Here is a 24916-nt window from a genome sequence, read left to right as displayed (position 1 = left end):
CCACAGAGGAGGGAGCAGTCACAGCCTGGAGCAATACCATCTGATTTGTGCTTTAAAAACAATTTATCTGCATTGTGGAAATTAGAATGATACGGGTTAAGGAGTGGCAAAAAGTCAGGCATGCTGGCACACACGCCTGTAATTCCAACACTCCAGAGGCTGAGGCAGGAGGATTGCTGAGTTTGAGGCCAGCCTAGGCTGCATAGTGAGTTCAAGGCCAGCCTGAGCTACAGCAAGACCCTGTCTGAAAAAACCAAGAGTGGCAAGGGATTAACTGAAAAGGCTCTCGCAGCAGTCCAGAAAACAGATAGTCTACGTTAGGCCCAACGTATAGCAGTGTGGATAGAAAAATGACTACATTCATGATATTGCTTGGGAGGTAAATTGAACAGGCTGTGATAAAAGAATGATGTGTAGGAAAAAGTGAAGAACCAAGATTTCTAAATTTGGCTTCAAATGGGATAAACTTCAAGTGATACTCAAACCCACCTCCCTAGAAACTAATGGGGCCAGAGCAGAAGTTTCCAGTTCTGAGATGTTTCCTAGACTCCTATGAAAGAAAGGAGGGCGGGGCAGTCTTTGAGCCCATTCGGGTGAACCACCCCAGCACTTCCCCAGGGTCATTTTCACAGCCTATCCCAGCCAAAAGCGAAATTGGCAAAGACGACCCCACTCACTAGGCAGAGGGAAAATTTGACTCTCAACTATACTTTACAGGGCAGATCCGCCCTCAGAAGTCAACATATCCCCTTCGCTCTCAGGGACCTCCATTAAGCGCGATATTATTACCTGACACCCTCTTCGGTCCAGCAACCTCCGGCGTCCAAAAGCCGCCTCCAAAATTCAAAGGCGCGGGCCCCACCCCGCGCATGCGCTTCTGAAAAGAACTAGGTAGCTGTTGGGTAGAGCGGCGCGCTCTACTGAAGCCTGATTGGTTAGAATGGAGCTCTAAGGCGGGAGGAGTCGCCCGCACCGGCAATGACGCAAACCATTTACGGAAGCTGCTTGCCCCACCCACCTAGGCCGGGGGCGGGCCTCAAGTGGGTTGTAGAGGGTGGGGTCATCTGACTGGCGCTTTTCTCTGCTCTAATAAAGATTGCTATTCGTCATTTTTCCTAAAACAAAACAATGTCTTGATTCTTGAATTTAACTTGATCAATTGTAGAGTTCATTTTGCTCAGGTTGACTCCAAATTCCGGACTTTGTAGGAAGAAGTAAACCGCAAACCTCACAATAAAGGCGGCTTCTCCTTTACAGGGACTTAAAGAGTCTGTCTTCCTGTGAAGCTAGGTACGAGGAAAGAACAGCTGAATCTGCCTTCCTTTTACAGAGGATGTATACGGATAACCTCCAAGGTTTTCTGGAAATTGTGTCTTGAGCCAGATGTTGAGTCATCTCGAAGTTAAGCCGGTTGTCAACATGTAAATATTCTTAAACTTGGAGATTTAATTGACCTTAAAGAAACTGGCTAAAATAGCAACAGGGTCTTAGTCTGAGATCTGAACTTATCCCTAATTTAAGCTTACTAATAGGAATAAGAGAGGAAGCATACAAATGTAATGGCTCTCCCTGACTTGAGGCCAAAACATACCTGTAAACTAGGCAAAACTAGTGGGAAACTTCAATCTTAGAGAAAGATGAAAAATCAAAGATTAAATTGGCACATAGTATTTGGGAAAGACCCCACCAGAAATGACAATTTACTACATCTTTTATTTATATGGCTTTCAGGGTAGTTTCACGGAGTCTTATTTAACGTGCATGGAAAAATTTAAAGGACAACTTTTTCTATGATAGCTGATCTTCAGTAAAACTGAAAATTTATTGGGTCATTTTCATGCTTTTAATTGTTTAATAGGCTCAGAGAAATGTAAACTGGAAGAGATTTTAAGGCTTCAATACCTGTCTTTTTGTATATGGTGAAACTTGCCTAATTTGTGGCACTTTGTGGACACATATAATGAGAGGTAGTGGTTTGCATTTATTTAACATACATTCAGTTTTCTCTGAAATAATATTTCTATCTTCCCTTGGTGTCACCTAATAACTCCCCAAACCTGGCTATTGTATTGAGATCCTAACTCTATGGGTTTCTGTTTTGCATGCTAACATAAAAAAGGTGTGAGGGAATTTAAATGGGATTAGCAAATTGACAACTTCACTAGTATATTAAGTGACTACATTGTACTCTCCCTTCTCTTCTCCTTTAACCAGATTTAAGAAAACAGATCCTGAGTGTTTTTATTTGACCCTTTCTTTCCAGATTCTTAGTATATAACCAGACAATTTTCTCCAAATTTCAAAAAAAATTTATTTTGAAAGAATGAGAGAAATACCAATCACTGGGAACAATTACACCGAAGAAAATACAATAATAAGTACTCTCCCCACACATAGCCCCCTGCCCCTTCCCCCATCCCTAGCACAATAATTTTAAAACCATTGAAGCATATTTAACGAGGAAAAACAGCAGTATGCAATGAAAAAACAAGCAAACAAACAAATTTCCATACTGCTTAATCCAACTAACCCATGTCAAATTTCCTTCCCCCAGCTAAACTCCATTCACAGGAATGATAAAAAGGCATAGCAGAGGCAACTACCTGACTGATTTGGACTCTGATTTCACTAGCAAACTTCAGCAAATAATCAATAGCAGTAGTGAATCTGTTTTGCAGGGAAGCACTGGATACAGCACATCTGTCAAATTGCGAATGGTTTCAGAGAACAGCTAGTGTTTGAGATTCAGACTTCTAATAGGACCAGCCCTTGCTCCCTCAACCACAACAGTGGATCAGCTGCCAAATCCTGTTAGCTACTGGGAATAGTGCAAGTGAGACAGTCTTAGCCTTCAGAAAATCTGACGATATTCAGTAACATTTCCATTGCTTCCATTTCAAACTTGTATCAGTAAAATGCTGAGTAGGTTGGGCTCAGACACAGTGAGATGAAATTTCCTATTTTATCACTCGAATTAGACTATCTAGCTACATGGATATCTGTTTAAATTTAATTTGATTTTGGTGCTGGGGATTGAATCCAGGGCCTTCACACTGAGTTTTATTATCAGCCCTTTTTATATTTTTATTTTGAGCTGATCTCACTAAGTCACCACATTGTCCAGGTTGAACTCAAACTTGCGATCCTCCTGCCTCAGTCTCCCGGAGGGCTGAGATTGGGATTAAAGGCTTGTGCCACCATGCCTGGTGAATTCTTTGTTTTAATTATACTCTACACTGAATGTTGAAACTTAACTATTGAAATAGAGGCTAATTTTACACATAATGCAGGGTTTCAAGTCAAAGAGTTTTTTCCTGAAGTGGTGAATTTAAGTTTTCAGCTTCATCTAGAGAGTAATCCCTCCCCACATGTAAATAGGTAATTTGTTTTATACCAGAAGTAGGATTCTCTTTACAGGAGATTTATTTTATTCTACCTTTGCTGGAATCAATATATAAAAGGAAGGATACCTATGCAGGATTAGTTCAAGATGAGAGCCTTCTACACATATGTGTGCATACACACATACAGTAGGTAAATTCATTTTCCCACACATAATCTCACAGTCACATGCTTGCTGGAATGTATCTCACAAATACACTTCAATAGTAACCATATACGTGTACATGCAGCAAGATGTGAGCATTGCCCCGGAGTGATTAAAGATGGTTCACAAATGTCAATGTGGGGAGGTTATTTTGGGGTATAGATGTATACAAGCCAATTAAATTGCAAATTATATTTTCCCTTTTCTCCCCAAGATAAATCAAATTAAAAACACACACTGACATCTTCCCAGCTGTCACTGAGGCCAGCTGCCTCCCAGGTCCCCAGTTTGCCCTTCCACTTTCCTATGACACCTTCACTTTGCCCTGAGGCGCCTTCTCATATAAGGAGGGTTGTTCCTCAGAATTCCTTGGCAATGGCTTCTTCTCAGAAGAACGATCTTCAGGCTTGCGGGCAATCAGCAAGCGGCAGGTGAGTAGAATTCCAAACACCAGAGCATGTGCATAGCGCTTGAGAGGATCACCAACCAGCTGGTGGAAGAACAGCACAGCCAACACCAGCAAGAGTAGGAAGAAGTTGGCCACATCTTTGGGACGTCCAGGAACAAGGGTCATGACGATGCCGCAGGCTACTTCAAGGGCACCAATGCTTTTTCGGAGGAGAATGGAATTAATGCCCATTTTCTTCAGCAGAGGAAGGGCTCTGACATAGCTCTTGTAAGCACGTTTCTAGAGTGGGGATACCATAAGGAAATTACTGCATTAACCATGATTTTAACATTAGAATGAAGAAAACACAAGCAGAGGCCTCCTTCCTTACTATTGCCCTTCCACATCAGCCAAGGGTATCCTGTTTTTCACTTTGTTCTCTAAATAATAGCCTTGTATTTAAGATAAAATAAGCAATCTGCTAGGCTCCTTATCATGTAAAATTTTGTAGCAGCATTGCTATGGTTTGAATGTCTGTGCTCCCTAAAATTCATATTGACATCCTAACCCACAAGATGATGGTACTAGTAGATGGGACCTTTCGGAATTGATTGGGTTACTGGGTGGAACCCTTGTGAATGGAACTAGAGCTTTTATTTTATAAGGTCTGAGAGATCTGCCTTGCCCCTTCTACCACACAAGGACACAACCAGGAGGTGCCATTTATGAGCTAGAAAGAGGACCCTTACCAGACTCCAAATTTGGTGGCACTTTGATTCTGGACTTCCCAGCTTTTAGAACTCTGAGAAATTAGTTTTTGTGGTTTATAAGTTACCAGTTTGTGTTATTTTAAAGAGTAGTCATAACAGTATAAGACAAGCACCAAGGGTAATAAAGCAAAGAATTTGGCTTCATAGTTGAAAAATAGTTGCTGATTAAAAATCATAAACATTAGGGGGTGGAGGGCAGGGATAAGGGGAAAAAATGAAAACCAACACCTGTCATGTAAAGGTACAAGATCCCAACAATGAATGTAACTGTACTGTATACCTAAAATGTACCAATAAATTCAATGAGAAAAAAAAATCATAAACATTAAGAATTTAAAAGAAAATTCAGGGGCTGGGGATTTAGCTCAGTGGTTCCACCACCCGTCCTGCAAGCACAAAGTCCTGAGTTCTATCCCTGATACAAAAAATAAAATAAAATAAAATTCACTGGACCCATAAAAACTGTTATGTGTTAGACACATCCATGGTTTTAATACCTGCCTATCCAAACCCAGATGTATATGAATACCAAACAAAATGAAACAAGGCAATGTATAATATGGTAAAGCCTCACTGATTTGGACTTCTCTAATTTGAAATATGTGATATGTCAAAAAAAGAGCTGAGCTGCAGTTTTTATTTGTGGAATCTATAAAAATAAATAAATTGCTGAGTGAATAGAAAAATAAAAATGTATGCAGGTATCATCCCTCAAATGTCTAAAATACAGAAAAACAGTATTATTGTAATGTTCACTGAGATGAGCTTTAGAACTTTTCAATACTTTGGTTAGCCTGATTCCAGTTAATTAATTTTAATTCAACAAATATTTATTGAACATCTACTATGGCTTATGCATTAGAGATACAGAAATAACTAAGGATCAAGAAGCTTTTAGTGTGGTGGGGGGAAACAGATATGCAAACAATGGTATTTTGGGAGTAACAGGTGAGGACCAGGAGCAGGAGTAACCCAATTTAAGGTTTATTGAATTATGGTATCTCTAAGACATCCAAGTGGAGATAAGTGATAGGCAGCTCAGTTAGACATCTGCACTAAGGATCAATTATGGTTAGTCATCAGTATTCTCAGGGAAAAAATAGCATGACAGACATTTAAGAAACGGGAAGAGGAAGTAAATCCATAAAACAGACAGAAGAAAGTACAGTTAAAAAAAAAAGTGGGAGGAAAGCGAAGAGAGATAAGGTCTTGGAGGCCAAGAGGAGTTTTAAGATGAGACTAGTGGGGTTGTAGGTGCACTTTCGTAGTAGGACACATGCTTAGCATATGTAAGGCCCTGGATTCAATCCTATGTGTATGCACTATTGTGTGCATGCGTGTACGTGTGTGTGTACACAGAGGCACCAGATGCATAACAATACAGTTGGCTTTCCATAGCTACAGTTTCTGCATACATGGAATCAACCAACTGCAGATTGAAAATAGTTGGGAAAAATTACATCTGTATGAACATGTACAGACTTTTGTCTTTTTATTCCATATAGATATACTATGTAGCATTTACATTGTTTTAGATATGATTAATCTAGAGATTATTTAAACTATGAGATGTGCATAGACAATATGCAACTACTATGCCATTTTATAGAAGAAACTTGGGCATCCAAGGATTTTAGTATTCTTAGGGAGAAGCCTAAAACTAATCCCTCATGGATAAAAAAGGTGGGTTATATTATAAGAACCAGACAGAAAGCCAACCTGACCTCAGAAGAATTGGCATTTAGAATAGTTCACACACTCTAGGTTCTGAACAAAGCCTTTTCTCTCACTTTTGTATGAGTAAATGTACATTTATTTCATGGATTAATGATCATGAGTGGCACAAAATATTCTTTTATGAAGAATGTTAGAAGACTGATGATTTAGTGAAAAAATCCACATCAACTTAGCTTCAAATCTCACCCCTGTAACTTTCTAGTTGGATGCCCATGAGCAAGCTATTTGACCTCTCAGTCTCATTTTCCTGAGCAGGGTGAGGACTATGTGAAGTAGGCGAGGCTACTAGCCTTGGGTGCAAAATTTAAGAGGGCAGCAAAAACATTCATTGATCAAAATAAAGAGTATCCATGATAAACAAAATATCAAGATTTTAAATAAAGGCAGGTACTGACTCTTCACTTGCATGACCCTCCTTCACTTAACTCTCCCTAATTCCTGCTCTTTCAGAGACTATTTAAAATTTCGCTGTACCCTTGTCCCTACACTGTTGCTGAGCATATAATACCAAATGTTAGTTGTTCTTTCTTTTTCTTCTCATCTTTGGTTAAATGACAGACTTTTCTGACAGAAATTAGGAGAGTGGTTGACTAGTAGGCAGAATAAATCATAGGCTGAACCAAGTGGACCAGAGCAAAGTTGAGCTGAAGGGTAAAAGGTGGTGGTGACAGGCCTGCCCTTTTCCTTTCCCTAGTAACCTAGACACATACCACAGGTCTACACCCTCCTCCTCTGCACTCAGGTAGCAGGGTACAGTAGGTAAAGAAATCTGGACCCCACAGGCTTCCTTAACTCTTTTAAGTAAGGACCATTCCTAATTAGTAACACAAAGTTTCTCAAGGAGCAATTCCTAAATTCTAAGTATAAGTTTCTGAATGATGAAAACAGGAGGCAAGATGATTTTTTACAGTCAGTTTGTAGCCAAGACTTTCAGATGTCTGAGTGACTTCTGGTAACTCCTTTTTTTATTAGGGCTAACCACTCATTGTTCAAGATTAGATTCTTCTATACTGTACATATACTGTGGTGGAATCTGTTCTGTGGGGCCAAATTCCAGTTTTGCTTTTTTTTTTTTTTTTTTTTTTTTTTTTTTTTTTGGTACCGGGGATTGAACTCAGGTCCTTGCGCTTGCAAAGCAGGACACCGAACAGCTGAGCTAAATCCCCGGCCCCTCCAGGTTTTTAAATGAAGTTTTTTTATGACTTCTGTGACCTTTCTGTCAGTTTGATTTAACTCTGTACTCCCTTTCAGTTATCTTCTTCAACTGCAGCTGTGGATATTTTTATGCAACTGTTGTCTCTTTCTTTCAAGAGGAAGTTACATGTGAATATGCCATTTCATCAAATCTTTAGTTCTAAACTGAGTAGGTACAGATAGTGTTTATTCTCCAGGACTTCAAAAAGGGAATGTGTAGTTTACTAGGGATGAGACTAAGCTTGGATGGGACTTAACATTTATAGGAAGCCCTTTATTCTTGTGAAGTAGAACAGAAACACGAAAAAAGGAGAATACTACAGTTGTCAGCCCCATTATTTATGCTTGGTCCAGGCTACCTTAATTTTTTTTCGGGGTGGCCTTATGTTTGTGAGGCAGGCTGTGGCACCACTGAGCTAAATCCCAGCCCAAGGTCACTTCAATTCTAACAATAAAAAAGTCACATGGGGCCGGGGATTTAGCTCAGCTATTCGGTGGCCTGCCTCTCAAGCTCAAGGAGCGTTTGATCCCCGGTTAAAAAAAAAAAAAAAAAAAAAAAAAAGTCACATGTCTTGGATCTATAGTAACTGTGTCTCTAAACATTTGAATTGCATTGGTAGTAAGAATAAAGAAGGTTGACCAATTTACTTTTTCATAAAGCTCTTACAATTCACTTTATTGGGTCTGTTTTATTTTCTTTGAAATGATACCGATCCTCAAACCATAGTTTCCTTACGGGAAAGAAGTAGAGAAATGAAGGGCTTAATCAAATATTTAAATCCTTTCTATCAAAAAGAATCATGCAGCAATATCCTTGTACTGGATTTTTTTAAAACTAGGGATCAAACTTGGTACCTTGCACTTGTGAGGCAGGGGGCAGCACCACTGAGCTAAATACCCTGTCCTTGGACCAAAATTCTTAAAATGAGTTTAATTCCAATTTTAGTTCTTCTCCTTTTCCACTACATTACTTGTAGAAAATTAGTATTTTATTACCATAGTTTGCCCTTTTGTAATGAGCATTTTGGAGATTAGACAAAGAACCTGGTACCTTACTATTAACCAAGGGACAGACACACACGCAATTTATCAGTAATGAACCACACAATTAGAAATCCATAAATTTGCAAACTGCAGTAATTATTTTACTGAAAATGGTAATGAATCAAGCAGGTCCATTCTTGTGGTATGAAACATATGATTCAGACATGAGTCAAAAGCATATGGAGAATTTCTTTAGTCATACTTTTTAAAAAACACTTTTTGTTGTTTCTTCTTAACAATGCCCCAGTGGCTATGACCTCACATTAATGATATTAAACTTAGCTCAAAACTGTCAAATAATATTCATCTTTGATCACAATTAATAACCAACCTAAGCCAGCTAACAAGACAAAATAAAAACAGAAGGTAAGTGGTATTCTCTATTTTAATTAATTTATGCTAATTAGGTGAAAGAAAAAAATAATTGAGCTACAATATTGTGAAATATACTTAAAGTTCAAAAACACATAAAATTAACTTGTACTGGTAGAAATCAGGATACTTATTAACCTTGAGCTCTGAGCTCATGATCTGTGGCTGCTGCTCATGTGTTATTCCTTGTTATGGTTACCTGGTTACATGGGAGTACTCTGAAAATTTCTTGTATAATTATAAGCATGTTTCAGCATATATTTTATACTTCAATAAGCTTTACAGGGAAAAACTATATGAAAGCAGAAGATGGCGAAAAAAATATATATTTTGACTAAAACTGTCAGCCTGATTGCTATTTGGACCATAAAGCCTACATCAGTGTAAATTTACTTATTTGTGTATTATTTTCCCAAATCTCTGTAGGAAAAATAAAGCTATCTCTGAATCATAAATCATTGTTTAAATGCAATAAAGATGCCATGATATATTTAATTGCCAGATATCCATATGTATGATAAACATCTTTTAACCAATTCTACTTTACATTTTCATTTAGTGCCCACCTAAAGTGGAAGCTGGCAAGCCTGGTCCTATTAAGTGGATCCTTTCTATATTGCATCTTAGGGCAGAAGAGTGCTTTCTACTCTCTGCCAAAGGTCACTCTGAAATAAACTCAGCTGTTGGCCATACTGAGAGTCCACAAGTTCCCCACCATAATCTCTGATGTATAGTTGAGCTCATGATGGCTGATTGCATGAACTAAGCAAAGTCACTTCAGATCTCAGGATCTCAGTTTCCTCTCTAAGGGCAAAAATGTACTATACCACCTCAGAGAGCAGTCTAAGTATCAGTGAATCACTACCTTGTTACCTAGTTGACAAGCAATTAATGGCAGTGACTGGAAGCTTAAAGATTGCCTATGAAAACTAAATAAACTGCTCAAACATACTGGGGGTATTTCTCCAGGGTGATGTAAATAGAAGAGCTTTAACTATGGATAACTAAATCAGTCAAATCAACTAATCTTTACTATGAGAGGATGCAAAAAAAAAAATTAGTGACTTGCTCTATTATCCTCAGGGCCAAAATTCTTTGGCTGCTTTGTGACAGAAATTTGGTGTTTTCTAATCATTCCTCATGTAGTCCCCCCTGTGCTTACAGAATGGAACCACTACTATAGAAAGCCAAATATCAAATTTAATGCAAGTTAACCATTCATATGTTCCCAGTCACTGAACACAAATGTACTTAATAGCACTTATAATGTACTGCCTCTCAATTCAAGTGAATTAATGCAGACATTTCCATTATGTGAAATGTGATCAAATGCAAAATGTGATCATTTTGGAATCGTGTAAAATTTAGAGTGTTCTGTAATAATATTTCATTTTTCTTGGCCAGGTATGATGGTGCATGCTTGTAATTCCAGCAGTTGGGAGGCTGAGGCAGGGGGATCACCATGAGTTTGCGGTAGCCTGGGCTACATTTGGAGTTGAAGGCCAGCCTGAACTATGTAGCATGACCCTGTCTCAAAAAATCTAATAATAAAAATAATAATAGCTTATTCAAAAGAGAGTATGAGACAACACATGTCAAATGGACTAGTCAGAGATGCATGAATTGGTTGTACATGAGATCCCTATGATTTGCACAACAGCAAGTTGACTTTTCAATATTAGTTGATTGTGCATTGTTCACCAGTGCATGCAAAATTAGCATCTTGTTCTTCTAAATGCTTGATTTCAATCCCTTAAACTAATCATTCAAATAGAAAACCACTGCATAAAATAAAACAAATTATAATCATCACCTCACCCAAAGCACTTCTTCAACCCCTGCTATAGTAAGCACTGTGCCAGACACTTTCATATGCAATCTCAATTCATATTTACAATTTTCTAAGGTAGGTATCATTATTCTCATTTTACGAATAAGGGAACTGAGAGGCTAAGAGAATCAGGACGTGGACTTAAGTCTGTATGAATCCAAAGACTGCAGTCTTTCCACCAACATTTCTTGGCTTCTCCCATAGAGCCAGGAAAAACTTCAGTCATTTGTCTGATGGGTTTTAACAGTGATTCTCCGTGGAGGAGGTAACACCTAAGCATAATACTAATGGCTTTACAAGGGAAAATGGCAGAAAAGCAAAACAAAAAAACTAAATTTAACCTAAATTGGTTCTGAAGCCAGGAGTGGTAGCACATGACTGTAATTTCAGCACTCTGGGAGACTGAGGTAGGATGATCTTATCTTTAAGCCCAGCCTGGGCAACTTAGACACTTAGTGAGATCTTGTCTCAAAAATAAAATGTAATAAAGAGATGGGGATGTAGCTCAGTGTGAAAGCCCTGGGTTCAGTCCCTAGTACCATACCACCCCCTCAAAAATGGTTCTGAAGTAAAACAAAACCCCAAAATATACATTAGGGAGTTGAACTGATACAGAAAAAGGAGGTAAGAATGTGCAAGATATTTTCAAGGATCAATTGTAGGTTTTGGTATTCAGAAAATCCAGGAGTTTTAATCATAATAACCCCATTACTGGGAGTATTAAGTCATGGACTTGGCCTCTAATCTCTGCTCCAATAGCTTACCTATGACCTTGGATGAGTCATTAAACCTGTTGTGCTTCAGTGTACCTGTTAGTAATAGAAGAATAACTACTAAGCATGAAACTACTCACAGAAATGTTTTAAAGAACAATCTTTTAAAAAATCACAACAGCAGCGCATTTTGAGAGCATATGAAAAAAGTCACTGCAGTCAATATATGACTGTCAATGTGGAGAAATCACTCCTAAATGTAAAACAGAAATTCCAGACTATCATCCCATCTGAGGGACCATCCTGAGGTTCTGAGGAGCTGTTGGCCCTTCCAAGAAGCAAGAAATGGCTTCTGAACTGCTTTATCAAGAGCAAACCAGGAAAATCTGAGGGTGACTAGCCAAGGCAATGCTACAGCATAATTCATTTACCCATTCATTCTGGAAATATATATGTGTGTGTGTGTGTGTGTGTGTGTGTGTGTGTGTGTGTATGGCCCTCTTTGTTGAACTCTCTACTTTCCTATGGGCTAAAGATAAAAGCTGGGAGAAGCCTAGGCACTATGCACTGGCCTGATGCTCAGTTCAGGAAGGGCACTGGAAAAGTGCAGTTTGAAAATCCTCTAAAAGCGACATACCACTGTGCCACCTACCTCCCAGTTAGCTATAGTCTTTCCATTCCCTCCAGCTGCCCAAGCACAGAAGCATAAAATGTGTACACACGCACATGCACGCACACACACACACACATGCACACAATGGGTCTATACTGCTGTATTAGATTATAACTAAGTATATTACTGTGTATGATATGAAATGTTCATGTTTATTTCTTCTTTTTCTTCTTGTTCTCTCTCTCTCTCTCTCTCTCTCTCTCTCTCTCTCTCGCTCTCTCTCTCTTTCTCATTTGGCTGCAATAGACAGCTCTACTCCCTAGAGGAAACCTACTGTAAACCCATTTGTGGCTGGTTCTCTTCGTGAGCTCCTGCCAACCTGGTAGGAAGCTTCCCGGTGACTCCATCTTAGTTGGGTTGCCTGCACAGCCTAACACTGTACTTAGAGTGCCTTTGGGGGGCTGGCTCCAAGGCAGCTGAGCAAGGTCTAGAGTGCAAGGAGTCTGCTGAAGAGGGTACTGTGGCCCTAAGGAAAAGGAAAGCTAAAAACACTTATAGTATATACAAATATCTATATCTATAGCTATCTATCTATATATATCTATATATGAAAAGTAAAGTATGAGCACATTCATTTATTTATAATCTAACACTTATTACAATTAGGACAAAAATATAACGGCATTTCCTTTCCACTCTGCCCTTCTGCCCCAGTTTCTTCAAGCCCTTTGGTAGCTTCTGCTACCTCACACCCTCTGCTTCAACCCCCCACCTACACATGATGCTGGAGATTATTATTTTGACCTGATTTCAATTCCATCTGGTCAAACATTCTAGGAGGAGCGGAGGGGAGAAGGAGAAGTATATTAGGATTTACCACTGGGTCTATTCCTAAACCGCTGAGTCCCAGCTCCCCCACCCCCCACCCCAAAGTGGTCCTGTGGTAAAGAAGGAATGGAGAGTTCAAGCTCAAATCCTGAGACAGAATCCAGAGCTGCCTGCTAACATTTTCAGGGCATCTCCCATTTGCCAGTCTCCATCTATTTGCAGCTCATGGTGAGGGACCCTGGTAAGCTCTGCAGTAAGCTCCAGGAGAGGCATTAATTCCTCTCAAAATGTAAAGGTATTCTTCCCTGCCTTGGCCTTAACCGGGACTTCCTCATGCTCTTTTTTTTCTCTCCCTTGTGGTCTTTCCCAAGCACATTTCCTTCTTGACCTTGAGAGTCCCATAACGTGCTCCCTCCCATTACTGGAAGTCTGGAAAAGGCTTTGAGCAGGTTCCCTTCAGCTGGGGCTAGGAAATGAAGAGGCAAAGTGACAGGGCGAGAGACTGAAAGTGCTGGAAACATCTCTTGCTGTTTCCTGGTACCCCACAACATAAGTGTAAGTCCTCATCACACCCAACTGGGGGAAGCAGCCCAGCCCCCTGGTTGCAGAGATGTTTTGTCCAGTCACCTTCGGGTGATTCCAACTCTGCAGAGGGGAAACCCTGCAGAGGGCCTGGCCCTGGGCATCCACAGGAGACACAGTGGGGATTAAGGGCTGTTTTGCAGGAGAGAAAAGGAAGACTTTTCAGATTTTGCAGATTTGCCTACACACAAAACAAAATAAAACAAAGCATCCAGCTCTCTCTTGGGAGAAGGGGAAGAAGCGAGAGCTCAGTGACCTTTATTTGAGCTAAGACTGCTTTGTCTCAAGGATCCAGATATGCACCCAGGTGGTTAGATGAATATTATCGACTTTATGCCTGGGATGAATATCTAGCCAGACCTTACAAATTTCTTGTTTTAGTAGCCCATTCTCAGCTGCTCCCGTCTCTCGCTTTTGTTCTTCCCTAAAATAAAAAGTCTCTAGCTTGCTAAACTCTTAGCTCCCAAAGAAAGGATCAGACTTTGCAGACGGGTGGCCTGGACTTTGGGTGTGTGCTGGAAAGAGGGAAAGGCTCCTGCTGCAGGTGATGCGCAGGTCTCAGCATTCAGGTTTACTTGTGGTTGGTGGTACTCGCTGGGCAGCCCCTCCCCCAACTGGTATCCAGTGGCTCCGAAACAGTTGTTCCCAGCATAGCCTGCAAATGAAATCACTCTTGTCCGGCTGCTCCTTCTAAGCTGCAAACTTGTTGGGGACAAGGGAGGACCTGGGTTGGGGGTAGAGGTTAAAGGGATGGGACCAGAGGTGGCGAAAGAAGCGGGGAGGTACTCGCAATGCCGTAGGGGTGCGCTCCTCAGCACCCTTGTGCCTCACTTACCATCTCACTGTAGGCATCCTTGCTGAGCCTCGGGGTCAACTTGATAGTCCCCATGAAAACAAAGAAGAGTCCGAGAGCCACTGAGAGGGCTACGATAGTTACGGTTCTCGGGGATGCCATGGGGTCACCAAGGCAGGTCCCAACTAATCCTTCCGCTTTGCGCTGGCAGTTAGCACAGGCAGAGCTAGGATCGCTGCGCAGGCAGCAGGCAGCTAGAATGACAAAGGGAGAGCAGGGAGCGCTAGCGAAAAATTGAGAGATCGAAATTCAACCACTCTCACTACAACACTCGCTGGGTCCTAATGCCCTACGCTTGCACTTCGCAGACCAAAAGGACGATCGGTTCAGAAGTTAAACGAGACCCTAAACTGAGGTGAGAACTTCAAGTCTTAAGTGCAAAGAAGATAGCTTGCGCCTCCAGTTCAGTCACTGAGCGGCCCCTAAATGGAGGAATTAAGGAAGATGTGCTTTTAACAACTTCCCACGAGGTACACATGCTATTTTTTTCTCTCACTTGGCCTCTTTCAGGATTCACTCCCTTTTATCCACTTCTCCCTCTCTTTGTTTCTTCAATCAAAATATTAGCCTTCAGGGAGTCCTTTGATGTCAGATGTCCATAACAGTCGAGGATAAAACTGCAGTTGACAGATTTGACTGCAGCTGAAGAAGGCTTTAATTTCCTCTTCCTCAAAAGCTTCTAAGGGTCCCCGTGGCTCAGTGCTTAACGGTAGAGATTTTAATATGGCATTCAAAACTCTCCACATTTTGACCTCTCTTTGAAGATTTATCTTTCAACAGCTACCACTGCTGCACGTCACCCCTCATCTATCTATTTATTTATGGCTCCACATTCCTAACTTTATTCATCACTACTTCTAACCACTCTTCATTAGCCTTCAACCTTTTCTCCAGTGTCACCTTCTTCATAAAGTCTTTATCGATCCATTCCCAGCCAGATATGATTTCTTCCTGCTCCTATTTTCTATGACAAAACACAACATTTATTGAATCTTCAGTAGGTGTGAAACCCTGTCCTTTGCTTATATTAATTCACTTAATCTTTCCAGCAACACCTTGAGCTAAGTGTGACTTCCCACTTTATGGGCGGTAATATTGCGGTGCAGGGAAGTTAAGTAACTTGTTCAATAGGAGAGAGCCAGGATTCAACCCTAGACAGTAATTTCTTTATTATTACTAGGAGTAGTGTATGTTTGCAGTAATAATGATGACATGTCAAACAAGTTGATACATGTATATAACACATCTTAATTCTTTTTATTTCCCTTTCCCTTTTCCTCTCCTCACAGTCATTTCTAGAGCCCAAGCTCTTCATTATTGCTCTGTGCTTCTCCTATACCATTTTGCAGCATTACTATGGCTCTTATCATTTACCTAATATTGCTTAAAACACACACACACACACACACACACACAGTATTCTTGGACCTGAAGGTTCAGAGTTTGAATCCTAGATCTGGCATTGTGTAAAGTTGGATAAGTCACTAATTTATCTGAGCCTTATGTTTCAAATGTTTGTTGTAAGAATTCCAGGCATGTAGGCTGTGGGTGTAGATCAGTGGTGGTGCCTTTACATAGCAAGTTTGAAGCCCTGGGTTTGACCCTCAGTGACAACACACACACACACACACACACACACACACACACAAACACACAGAATAAATATGATCAAAATGAATTACATGCATGTGTGAAAACACCACAATGAAATCCAATATTTTATTTTTAAAAGACACTAATAAAATATGTTTAAAAAGGAAACAAATTCATGCATGAAAATTGTCTAGCACTGTCTAATGTATAATACTTCAGTGAGTGTAATCTCTTCCTACTTTTTCCTGTGCCTTACTTATGCACTCTACAAATCCATCACATTATAAGCATTTTAAAGGTAGAAATCACTTTGATATTCCCCCATATTACCTCAAATAATGCTTTTCGTGATATATATACAAGAGAAGGGGATGTGAGTGATGAATTTAAATGCAAATACTTCTGAGAATTGTAACACTAAGATTTAATAATTATTTACATTTGTGATGGAACAATTTCAGACTCTTTTCAGATTATAAAATCTGTAAATTATGGAGTGCCAGCTGGGTGTGGTGGCTCATGCCTGTAATCCCAGTACACGGGAGGCTGAGGCAGGAGGATCGCTGTGAGTTCAAGACCAGCCTGGGCTATGTAGTGAGTTCCAGGACAGTCTCAACTACATACTGAGACCCTGTCTCAAAAAAATATTATGGAGTACCTATAACATATACATAAGTGAGTTAGACACTAGAAATATACAGTTAAATGAAGCATAGAATGCGCCCAATGGATTTATCACGTAGTAGAGTAAGATTTCTTAGAGCAGAAATATTTTTTTTTTAATTTTTAATTTTATTGGGTTTATTGGTACATTTTAGGGATACAGTACAGTTACATTCATTGTTGGAATCTTGTACCTCTACATGGCAAGTCTTGATTCTCATTTTTTCCCCTTATCTCTGCCCTCCCTTCACCCCCTGAGCAGAAATATTTTTTTCACATGTATATAAAAGAAATACTGGAGAGCATACACCAAAGTAAAAAATTTTTCTTTGTACTTTGTGTTCCAAACATCCTACACTGAATATGGCAGTAAAATGAGTACCTAGGGAAGCCTATTCACACAATTAAGCAACTGATCATTATATATGATGTTTTTCCTTTCAAAATACATGATGGATTAATACCTATTCATTATAAAAATGTGTAAAATAGCAGAGCATTGTGGTGCATGCCTGTAGTCCCAGCACCCAGGAGGCTGAGGCAGGAGGATCGCTGTGAGTTCGAGACCAGCCTAGGCTACATTGTGAGTTCCAGGACAGTCTCAACTACATAGTGAGACCCTGTCTCAAAAAACAAAACAAAACCAAACCAAACCAAAATGTGTAAAATACTACATAAAGTAAAATAAGTCATAATCCTGCTTTCAAGTAATAAATGTTATTTTTTATCAATATTTTGTTTTACTATATTATTATTATTTTGGTACTGGTGATTGAACTTGGGACCTTGTGCTTGCAAGGCAGGCAGAGGAACCATTGAGCTAAATCCCTGGACCAATATTTTAATTGACTGTTATCTTTACTGCTTCTCTATGAACAGAATGTATATGTTAGTTTTTCAGAATATGATACTAGTCAGTTTTATACTGTGCTTTTATCTACTTACTAGCATTTTTCCTTGTCATTAGACTGTCTTCAAATTCAAATAATTATATAATACTTTATCATTTAAATGTATTATAATTCATGCATTCTTCTATTGCTAGATACTGAGGTTGTTTCCATGGGTTTTGCTTTTACAAATAAAGATGTGACATACATATTTTTGTGAATACTTGAATTTCTCCTTAGTCTAAATTTCTAGAAGTTGAACATGTAAAAAATGATGCACTTTTCATATTTTTATATAATATACATCCATGTTTATTTTTAAATAATGGCTTCAAAATAATGTCTCAGATTTACTTATCACTTAGTGGATGCTATGTGAAATGACTTGAATGTACTGCAAAGTTAGTACTTTTAATTTTCTCCATTTTATGGGTGAAAAGGCCTAGCGAGGAGAGGAATAGCTCTCTGAATCCAAAGCAAGGCCAACACTTGTTAGAGTATTCAAATTTAAACTTGTGCTGTTTCTCAGTTTACAGCTGCTTTTTAAATTTATTTAAAATATTTCAATGTTTAAGACTCTTGATACACATTCGCAAAGTGTTTTCCCGGAAGAAAATGTATCCTCCCATCAGCTGTATGGGAAAGTATGGGATCATCACATCAGATCCGCATTAGGAATTTTAGTGTGTTTTTCATCTTCACCAATTTCATTCATTTAAAAAGTTTGTATTTCAACTATTACTAAGGTGCTTAACATTTTTCATATATTTCTTGGTCATACCTATATCATCTATTTATATCCTTTTAAAATTTTTATTTTGAGTATTTGGTGTTTTGATTGATTTATAAGAGCTTTTTATATCATACTTATGTTAATAATTTATTTTAAATATTTTCCCATTTTGTGTTTGCCTATAAATCTGAGTCATATCTAGCAATATGTGTATGATTGTCCCATTGATTTTATGCTTAAAAGGTTCTCCCCAATCTCAAGAATAAACATTTGCGTATATTGTGTTAAAACCATTTCATACATTCTTTTTGCTTACATTTCACACTGTTGACTAATTCTGCCCTCGATTTATGATTCTTCCTTTATTATACATTAAGTTCTACCTTTTTAGCTATGTCAGTTTCAAGGCTTTCTCTTCTGTTCCACTGAGTTATTCGTTGATTCTTATGACGGTACTACAATGTTTCACTTAACTTAAGAATATACTTTCATATCTTATAAGACAATCTCGCATCATTATTACTGTTTTTCAAAAATTTCTTTGTCAGGGCCGGTGATTTAGCTCACTGCCTTGCAAGTGCAAGGACCTGAGTTCAATCCCCGGTACCAAAAAATTTTTTTTCTTTGTCATTATCTCCTATGTACTCTTTTAGATCATTTTACCAAGGTGAAGTGGATTTGAATTTTGCCTGGGTTAAATTTAAACAGATAATTAATTTTTTTCTTTTATTGAGTTTATTGGTACATTTTAGGGATACAGTACAGTTACATTCATTGTTGGGATCTTGTACCTTTACATGACAGGTCTTGGTTCTCATTTTTCCCCTTGTCCCTGCCCTCCCTTCACCCCCTCCTCCCCTCCCCATTTACAAACACTTTATTTCCATTTTTTCATTTTCTCATATTTTTCCCTTATTCCCTTTCCCCTACCCTTCCCACTTTCCCTACACCTTTAGCTCTTTTCTTCCCATTTCACAATGTTAGTTATTTCATTAGGATCTTATGTGCTATTACAGTTTATTCACACCAGAGAAACTATTCGGTATTTACACATGTAACAGGTAATTAATTTTTAAGATTTGATGTCTTATAAAATTTAGCTTCCCCACCCAGAAATAAGGCATTGGTTTACTTTTCTTCAAATGTTAGTTTCTCAAAGACATATAAATGTCCTTGCTTCCTTTCTTTTTAAAAGCTTTATCTTATTTTTAATTGACAAATAATAATTATATTTATTTGGTACAATGTAATGTTTCCATTCTTGTATACATTGTAGAATAATCCAATCATGCTGATTAGCATATCATTGCCTCAAATATTTATTTCTTTTTTGGTAAGAGCACTGAAAACTCCTCTTTTTTAAAGTTATTTTGAAATGTACAACACGCTATTATTAACTATATTCATCTTCCTATGCAATAGAGTATCAGAACTTGTTCCTCCTTTGTACAAGTTGACCAATGTCTCACTTTCTCTATCCTTACCTCCATTTCAAGCCTCTGGTAACTACCATTCTATTCTCTAGTAAGAATTTGACTTTGACTTCTTTTAGACACCACCTGTAAGTGAGATTGTATGCTATTTGTCTCTCTTTGACTGGTTTATTTCACTTAATATTAACAATGTCCATTCATGCTGTCACAAATGATAGAATTACATTTTCTTTTTTTGTAAAGGCCAAAGAGTATTCCATTGCATATCCCATTTCACAATTCTGTTTATCCATTTATGAACACTTAGATTGGTTCTCTGTCTTAGCTATTGTGAATACTGCTGCAGTGAACATGAGAGCATCTTCAACATATGAATATTAGTTCCTTCGGGGTACCCAGTAGTGGGATTACTGGATCATATGAAAATTCTTTTGTTTTTTGAAGGCACCTCTATACTGTTATCAAAATAGCCAGACTAATTTACAATACTGTACTAGCAACAGCATATGAGTACACATATATTCATATCCTCACCTACACTTATCTTTCATCTTTTTGATAATGTTCAACCTAACAAGTATGAGGTGATATCTCATTGTGGCTTCAGTTTGGATTTCTCTGATAACCAGAGATGTTGAGCATTTTTCAAATTTCTGTTCGTTGTGTGTATACGTGATTGAACCCACGGTTGCTTTACAACTGAGCTGCCTCCCCAGCCATTTTTATTTTTGACAAATGTCTATTCAAGTCCTTTATCCATTTGTTTTTTTTTTTTGCAGCAATGGTCCTGAATCCAGGACCCCTCACATCCTATGTCAAGTGCTCCACCACTGAGCTATAGCCCAAGACCATGCTCACTTTAAATAGAGTTATTTATTTTCTTATTTAATAATTTGAGTTATGATTTGCAAATATTTTCTCCCATTGCGGGGTTTGCTCTTCACTCTACTATCCTTTACTGTGCAGAAGCTTTTAGTTTGACTCAATCTCATTTGTTTATATTTGTTTTTATTACCCATGCTTCTAGAGTCATATCCAAGAAATCTCTGCCCAGACCAGTGATATACAGATTTATCCTTATATTTTCTTCAAGTACATTTATAGTTCAGGACTTACAGGTAAGTCTTTACTCCATTTTAAATTAATTCTCATATGGGAAGCAAGAGTCCATTTTCATTCTTCTCTATGTGGATATTAAATTTTTCCAACACCACTTATTGCCCTTTCCTCATTGTGTGTTCTTGGCACCTTTGTCAAAATTCAATTGACTAAGGCCAGGGTTTTAGGTCAGTGGGTTTTTCCCCCCCAGGTTTTTTGCTTGCCCCAAAAAAAAAAAAAAAAAAAAAAAAAAAAAAAAAAAAAAAAAAAAAAAAGAACAGAAAAAAGTCAATTGACTGTAGTCATGCTTATAATCCCAGCACTCTGGTAGGCTGAAGCAGGAGGATTGCATGTATGAGTCCAACTTAGGCCACTTAAAAATTAGCAAAATCCTGTCTCAAAATAAAAACTAAAAAAATTGTTTCACATTTTCCTCAATGTGAAAGGTCTTCAGTTCAATACACAATATGAAAAGAAAAAAATTTCAATTGACTACAGATGTATGGGTTTATTTGGGTGTTCTCTATCCTGTTGTATTTGTTGATGTGTCAGATTATATGCCAGTATGATGCTGCTTCAATTACTATAGTTTTGTAATATATTTTGAAATTGGTAGTATGATACCTCAAGCTTTGTTCTTTTTAGTCAAGATTATTTTGGCAATTTAGGTCCTTTTTTGGTTCCATATGAACTTAAGCATTTTTTCCTATTTCTGTAAAGAATGACTTTGGAATATACATAAGGATTTCATTGAATTTGTAGATCTATAATTAGGAGATCCCTTTGAGTACTAAGAGCCAAATGTCTTTTTAAAATTTAGTTTACTTTTTTTGTATAGAGCTTAAACTAGCTTGTCCTTACTGGTCTTGCACTCTTGGACTCAAGAGATCCTCCTGCCTCAGCCTCTCAAGCAGCTACAATATACCACCATGCCTGACTGAGCCCATGCATTTCTAAAAGAGCCATTCTTAGGGATTTTGCCCTTTTTTGCCATCATAAATATATTTTCTCTCATTTTAATCTTGTAATTAGTTGTGTCTCTGTAAGCAAATCTGTTATTCAGCTACTTCACTGAACTCTTCTGAACTCTCTCCTTAAGTTTATTCATGTTTTAGTTGATTACCCTGGATGTTCCCAGGGTAGACAACCAAATCAATGGCAAATAATGATCATTTCCAATAGTCAAACTTTGTTTCTTCTTTGCATCTTTCTGCACTGGCTATAGCCAGCTTTTAACATTTAAGTGGCTTGGGGCAAGTGTACGAATGGATAACCCCTTATCACATATCAAGGTACCATAAATTCTAGCAAAAAAAGCAAGAAAGCCCAGGCTTGTTACCACTAGGAAGCAGTCATTATTACGGAAGAGTTTATTGCTATTGAAAGAGAAAGCTAATTTGTCTTTTCTCATCCTAAGCACTTCTGGCCCTCATGTTCTTCCTGCACTCTCAAGCAGTGTCTGACATCAGCAGCAGCATAACTCACAAACCCTCATGGCTTGTGGATACTTTTGCTTTTTGTTTCAAATACACAGAGCAAGAGCTAAGCAGTACTCTTCTTAAATCTGAATTATGTTAATCATGACAGTGGAAGTTTAAGGTTGTGTTTTGTGCCAACAATGAGCACTGCATCCTGAATGACACAAGTTCCTATGCTTTCTTTAATAACTTTGTTTTGAGTACTTGTAATAGGAGACATCCACTAAAGCATGTGTCTCAGGCCAGAAGTCCTTCTTGCCAGGGTCTAAGAATTGTAGTGCTTACTCAGAACTCTATCAAGTAGTCGTCAATGGCAGCAACCTAGCTTTGTCTTTAACTCTAGGAAGAATGGCTTTATTTAAGAGAGAGTTAGAATTTATGGCGGGTTTACTAGGTATCAAGTGCAATTCTAAGTGATATATATATATATATGTATATAATAATCATATAATATATCATATATTATATATAACCTCGTTCATTCCTTATAGTAACTCCCTGAAGTAGGAATCATTATTAGGCTTTTTCCTCTTTTTGACACTAGAGATTGAACCTAGGGTTACCCTACAACTGAGTTATATCCCCAGCCTTTTTTATTTTTTATTTTGAGATAGGGTCTAAGTTGCCCAAGTGGGATACAAACTTGTAGTCCTCCTGACTCAGTCTCCCTCAGTGCTGAGATTACAGATATTCCCCACCACAACTGGCTTTGATTAAAGAACTTGAATCAACTACATGCCTGTAATTTTCTGAGCTGGGATTTGAAACCAGCTTAGGTTCCTCTAAAACCAAAAGTCCCATTTTATTAACTACTATATATTACTAATTTCTATTTTTCATTTTTCATAATGTTTGCTATTGGTTTGAGATGAATATTCTCTATGTGGCTCAGAAGGATAAATACCGAAATTGTAAATTTAAAACTGAGCTAAGATCTAATACCTAGTTACTGCAAAGAAATGGCCCCATTTGTTGTTTCCTAGGGCCTGAGAAGTGCTGCTCTGTTCTGTCTCATTCCTTATTTCCTAGTGCTTAGATTTTTGTATAGGTCTGTATTGGTTTTTGTATGAGTCTCTTGTTGGTGACTGCACCAGGTGGGCACAAACTCTCATGCCTACAGGGTGAGAAGAGTTAATACAAAGGAGTAAAGCCAGTAAGATGTTAGCATTAGATACTAACCTTTTCTGTATTTGGATCCCTGAATATACTAGAAATTCGGGAATGCCTGAAAATAAGGCCACTAATTATAAAGTAGACCAGTCATATACTTTTTTTTTGGTGATACTGGGTGTTGAATCCAGAGCCTTTATACTGAGATCTATATCCCCAGCCCTTGTTGAAAAATTTGAGACAGTGTCTCACTAAGTTGATAGGTTACCCAGACTGGGCTCAAAATTGCAGCCCTCCTGCTTCAGGCATCCGAGTGCTGGGATTACATGTGTGCACCACCAGGCCCAGCTGTGTAATGCCTTCCTTTGGTTTTTCTCAAAGTTTAAGATTCCCCAAGTGAACTGTTATTTCCTCAAAGTTCTTCATGGACTTGTCTCCTAGAATATTGGTATTACCTTGTTTCTGGTTTGCTTTTACTTGGAGTCTTACCCAAAGAAATATCATTTTCCCCATTTTTTATAAAAAAGGTTTGCTGCAACATGTATCAAGTAGACTTTCTGCAGAGTCTTTTGCCTTGTCCTGATTGAAAGACCATGGGATTTATAGCAGAATGGGTACAATACTCACATCTTCACTGCTTCATTACTTTCTCTGTAGGTTGAAGGAGTGTGACTGTTAATCTTGAATATCGGATTTAAAAAACACCAAGCAGATTAGTAAAGCATACTCCTCGGTGTGTCTGGTTGGGTCATGGAGGTGTGGCCTTGGGTACTGTGTCTAGCCACTTGCACATTTCTCTCTGGTACTCACTTGCTCTGCTACCTGTATACCATGAACTGAGCAGGTTTGTTCTCCATGTCCTTCCCCTATGATGTTTCTGTGTTGGAGTCCATAGATCATAGACTAACTACATGAGCTAAATTAAACATAACCTCCTTTAAATTTTAGATGTCAGGGACTGTTTCCAGCAACAGGAAAGCTGACTAGTACAAGGGGCGTGCTTTACTTTTATTACTAATTACCATTGAGAAAACAATCACTTTGTGCTATTCCTTGTACAACTACAGCAATCACCCTGTGCCAGGGCTGGGTGTGTAGCTCAGTGAAACCACACTTTTGAGCAAGTTCACGTCCTCAGATTTCATCCTTAGCACATATGCACAAAAGCAACCCAATCCAACACAGACCAGACCAAACTAGACCAGACCAGACCAGACCAGATCAAATCAAAACAAGCCACCAGCCCATTTGAACCTCCTGACAGACACCCTATGACCCATGAAACTAATCTATTGGGTTTTATTTTTATGAAAATTTTTACAAATGGAGAAATTGAGAATCAGAGAGGTTAGGCCATTTGTGCAAGGTTATCTTCTCATAAGTAGCCTGCCTGAAAATGAAGCCTGCCTCATAGCAGAGCTTTTTTTTTTTTTTTTTTTTTTTTTT

At 38.4% G+C, this 24916-nt stretch overlaps 2 protein-coding genes and 1 pseudogene across 2 annotated transcripts in view; 1 reads left to right on the top strand and 2 right to left on the bottom strand.

Annotated features, from left to right (window-relative positions):
- The window catches only part of Cenpi (centromere protein I), an 84069-nt gene extending 83197 nt beyond the window's left edge, over window positions 1-872 (bottom strand). Inside the window, exon 1 of the mRNA XM_010623403.2 lies at window positions 790-872. The gene's annotated coding sequence lies outside the window, so the exon portion shown is untranslated. The remainder of the gene's footprint in view (window positions 1-789) is intronic.
- A 2227-nt stretch (window positions 873-3099) lies between these two features.
- On the bottom strand, window positions 3100-14720 carry Tmem35a (transmembrane protein 35A). Its single transcript, XM_010623402.3, has 2 exons — window positions 14455-14720; window positions 3100-4235 (listed from the first exon to the last, which is right to left on the bottom strand). Exons 1-2 carry the CDS (start codon window positions 14572-14574, stop codon window positions 3852-3854), a joined length of 504 nt encoding a protein of 167 aa, XP_010621704.1. The 5' UTR covers window positions 14575-14720; the 3' UTR covers window positions 3100-3851.
- Window positions 14721-14756: 36 nt separating this feature from the next.
- LOC104861827 overlaps window positions 14757-24916 on the top strand; it is a 73328-nt pseudogene continuing 63168 nt past the window's right edge.

This window comes from Fukomys damarensis, unplaced genomic scaffold (genome assembly GCF_012274545.1).
Source record: "Fukomys damarensis isolate Sample0158 unplaced genomic scaffold, DMR_v1.0_HiC HiC_scaffold_39, whole genome shotgun sequence".
Taxonomy (NCBI): Eukaryota; Metazoa; Chordata; class Mammalia; order Rodentia; family Bathyergidae; genus Fukomys; species Fukomys damarensis.
Note: the sequence above shows the minus strand (reverse complement) of the source record. Positions and strands in the feature narration are given on the sequence as shown.

What these genes read in the sequence shown, in the direction of transcription:
- Tmem35a (XM_010623402.3), bottom strand. Translation starts at nt 14,574, where the DNA reads ATGGCATCCCCGAGAACCGTAACTATCGTAGCCCTCTCAGTGGCTCTC. An exon ending in AGGATGCCTACAGTGAGATG is followed by an intron (nt 4,236 to 14,454) that starts GTAAGTGAGGCA and finishes TCCCCACTCTAG; the next exon opens with AAACGTGCTTACAAGAGCTA.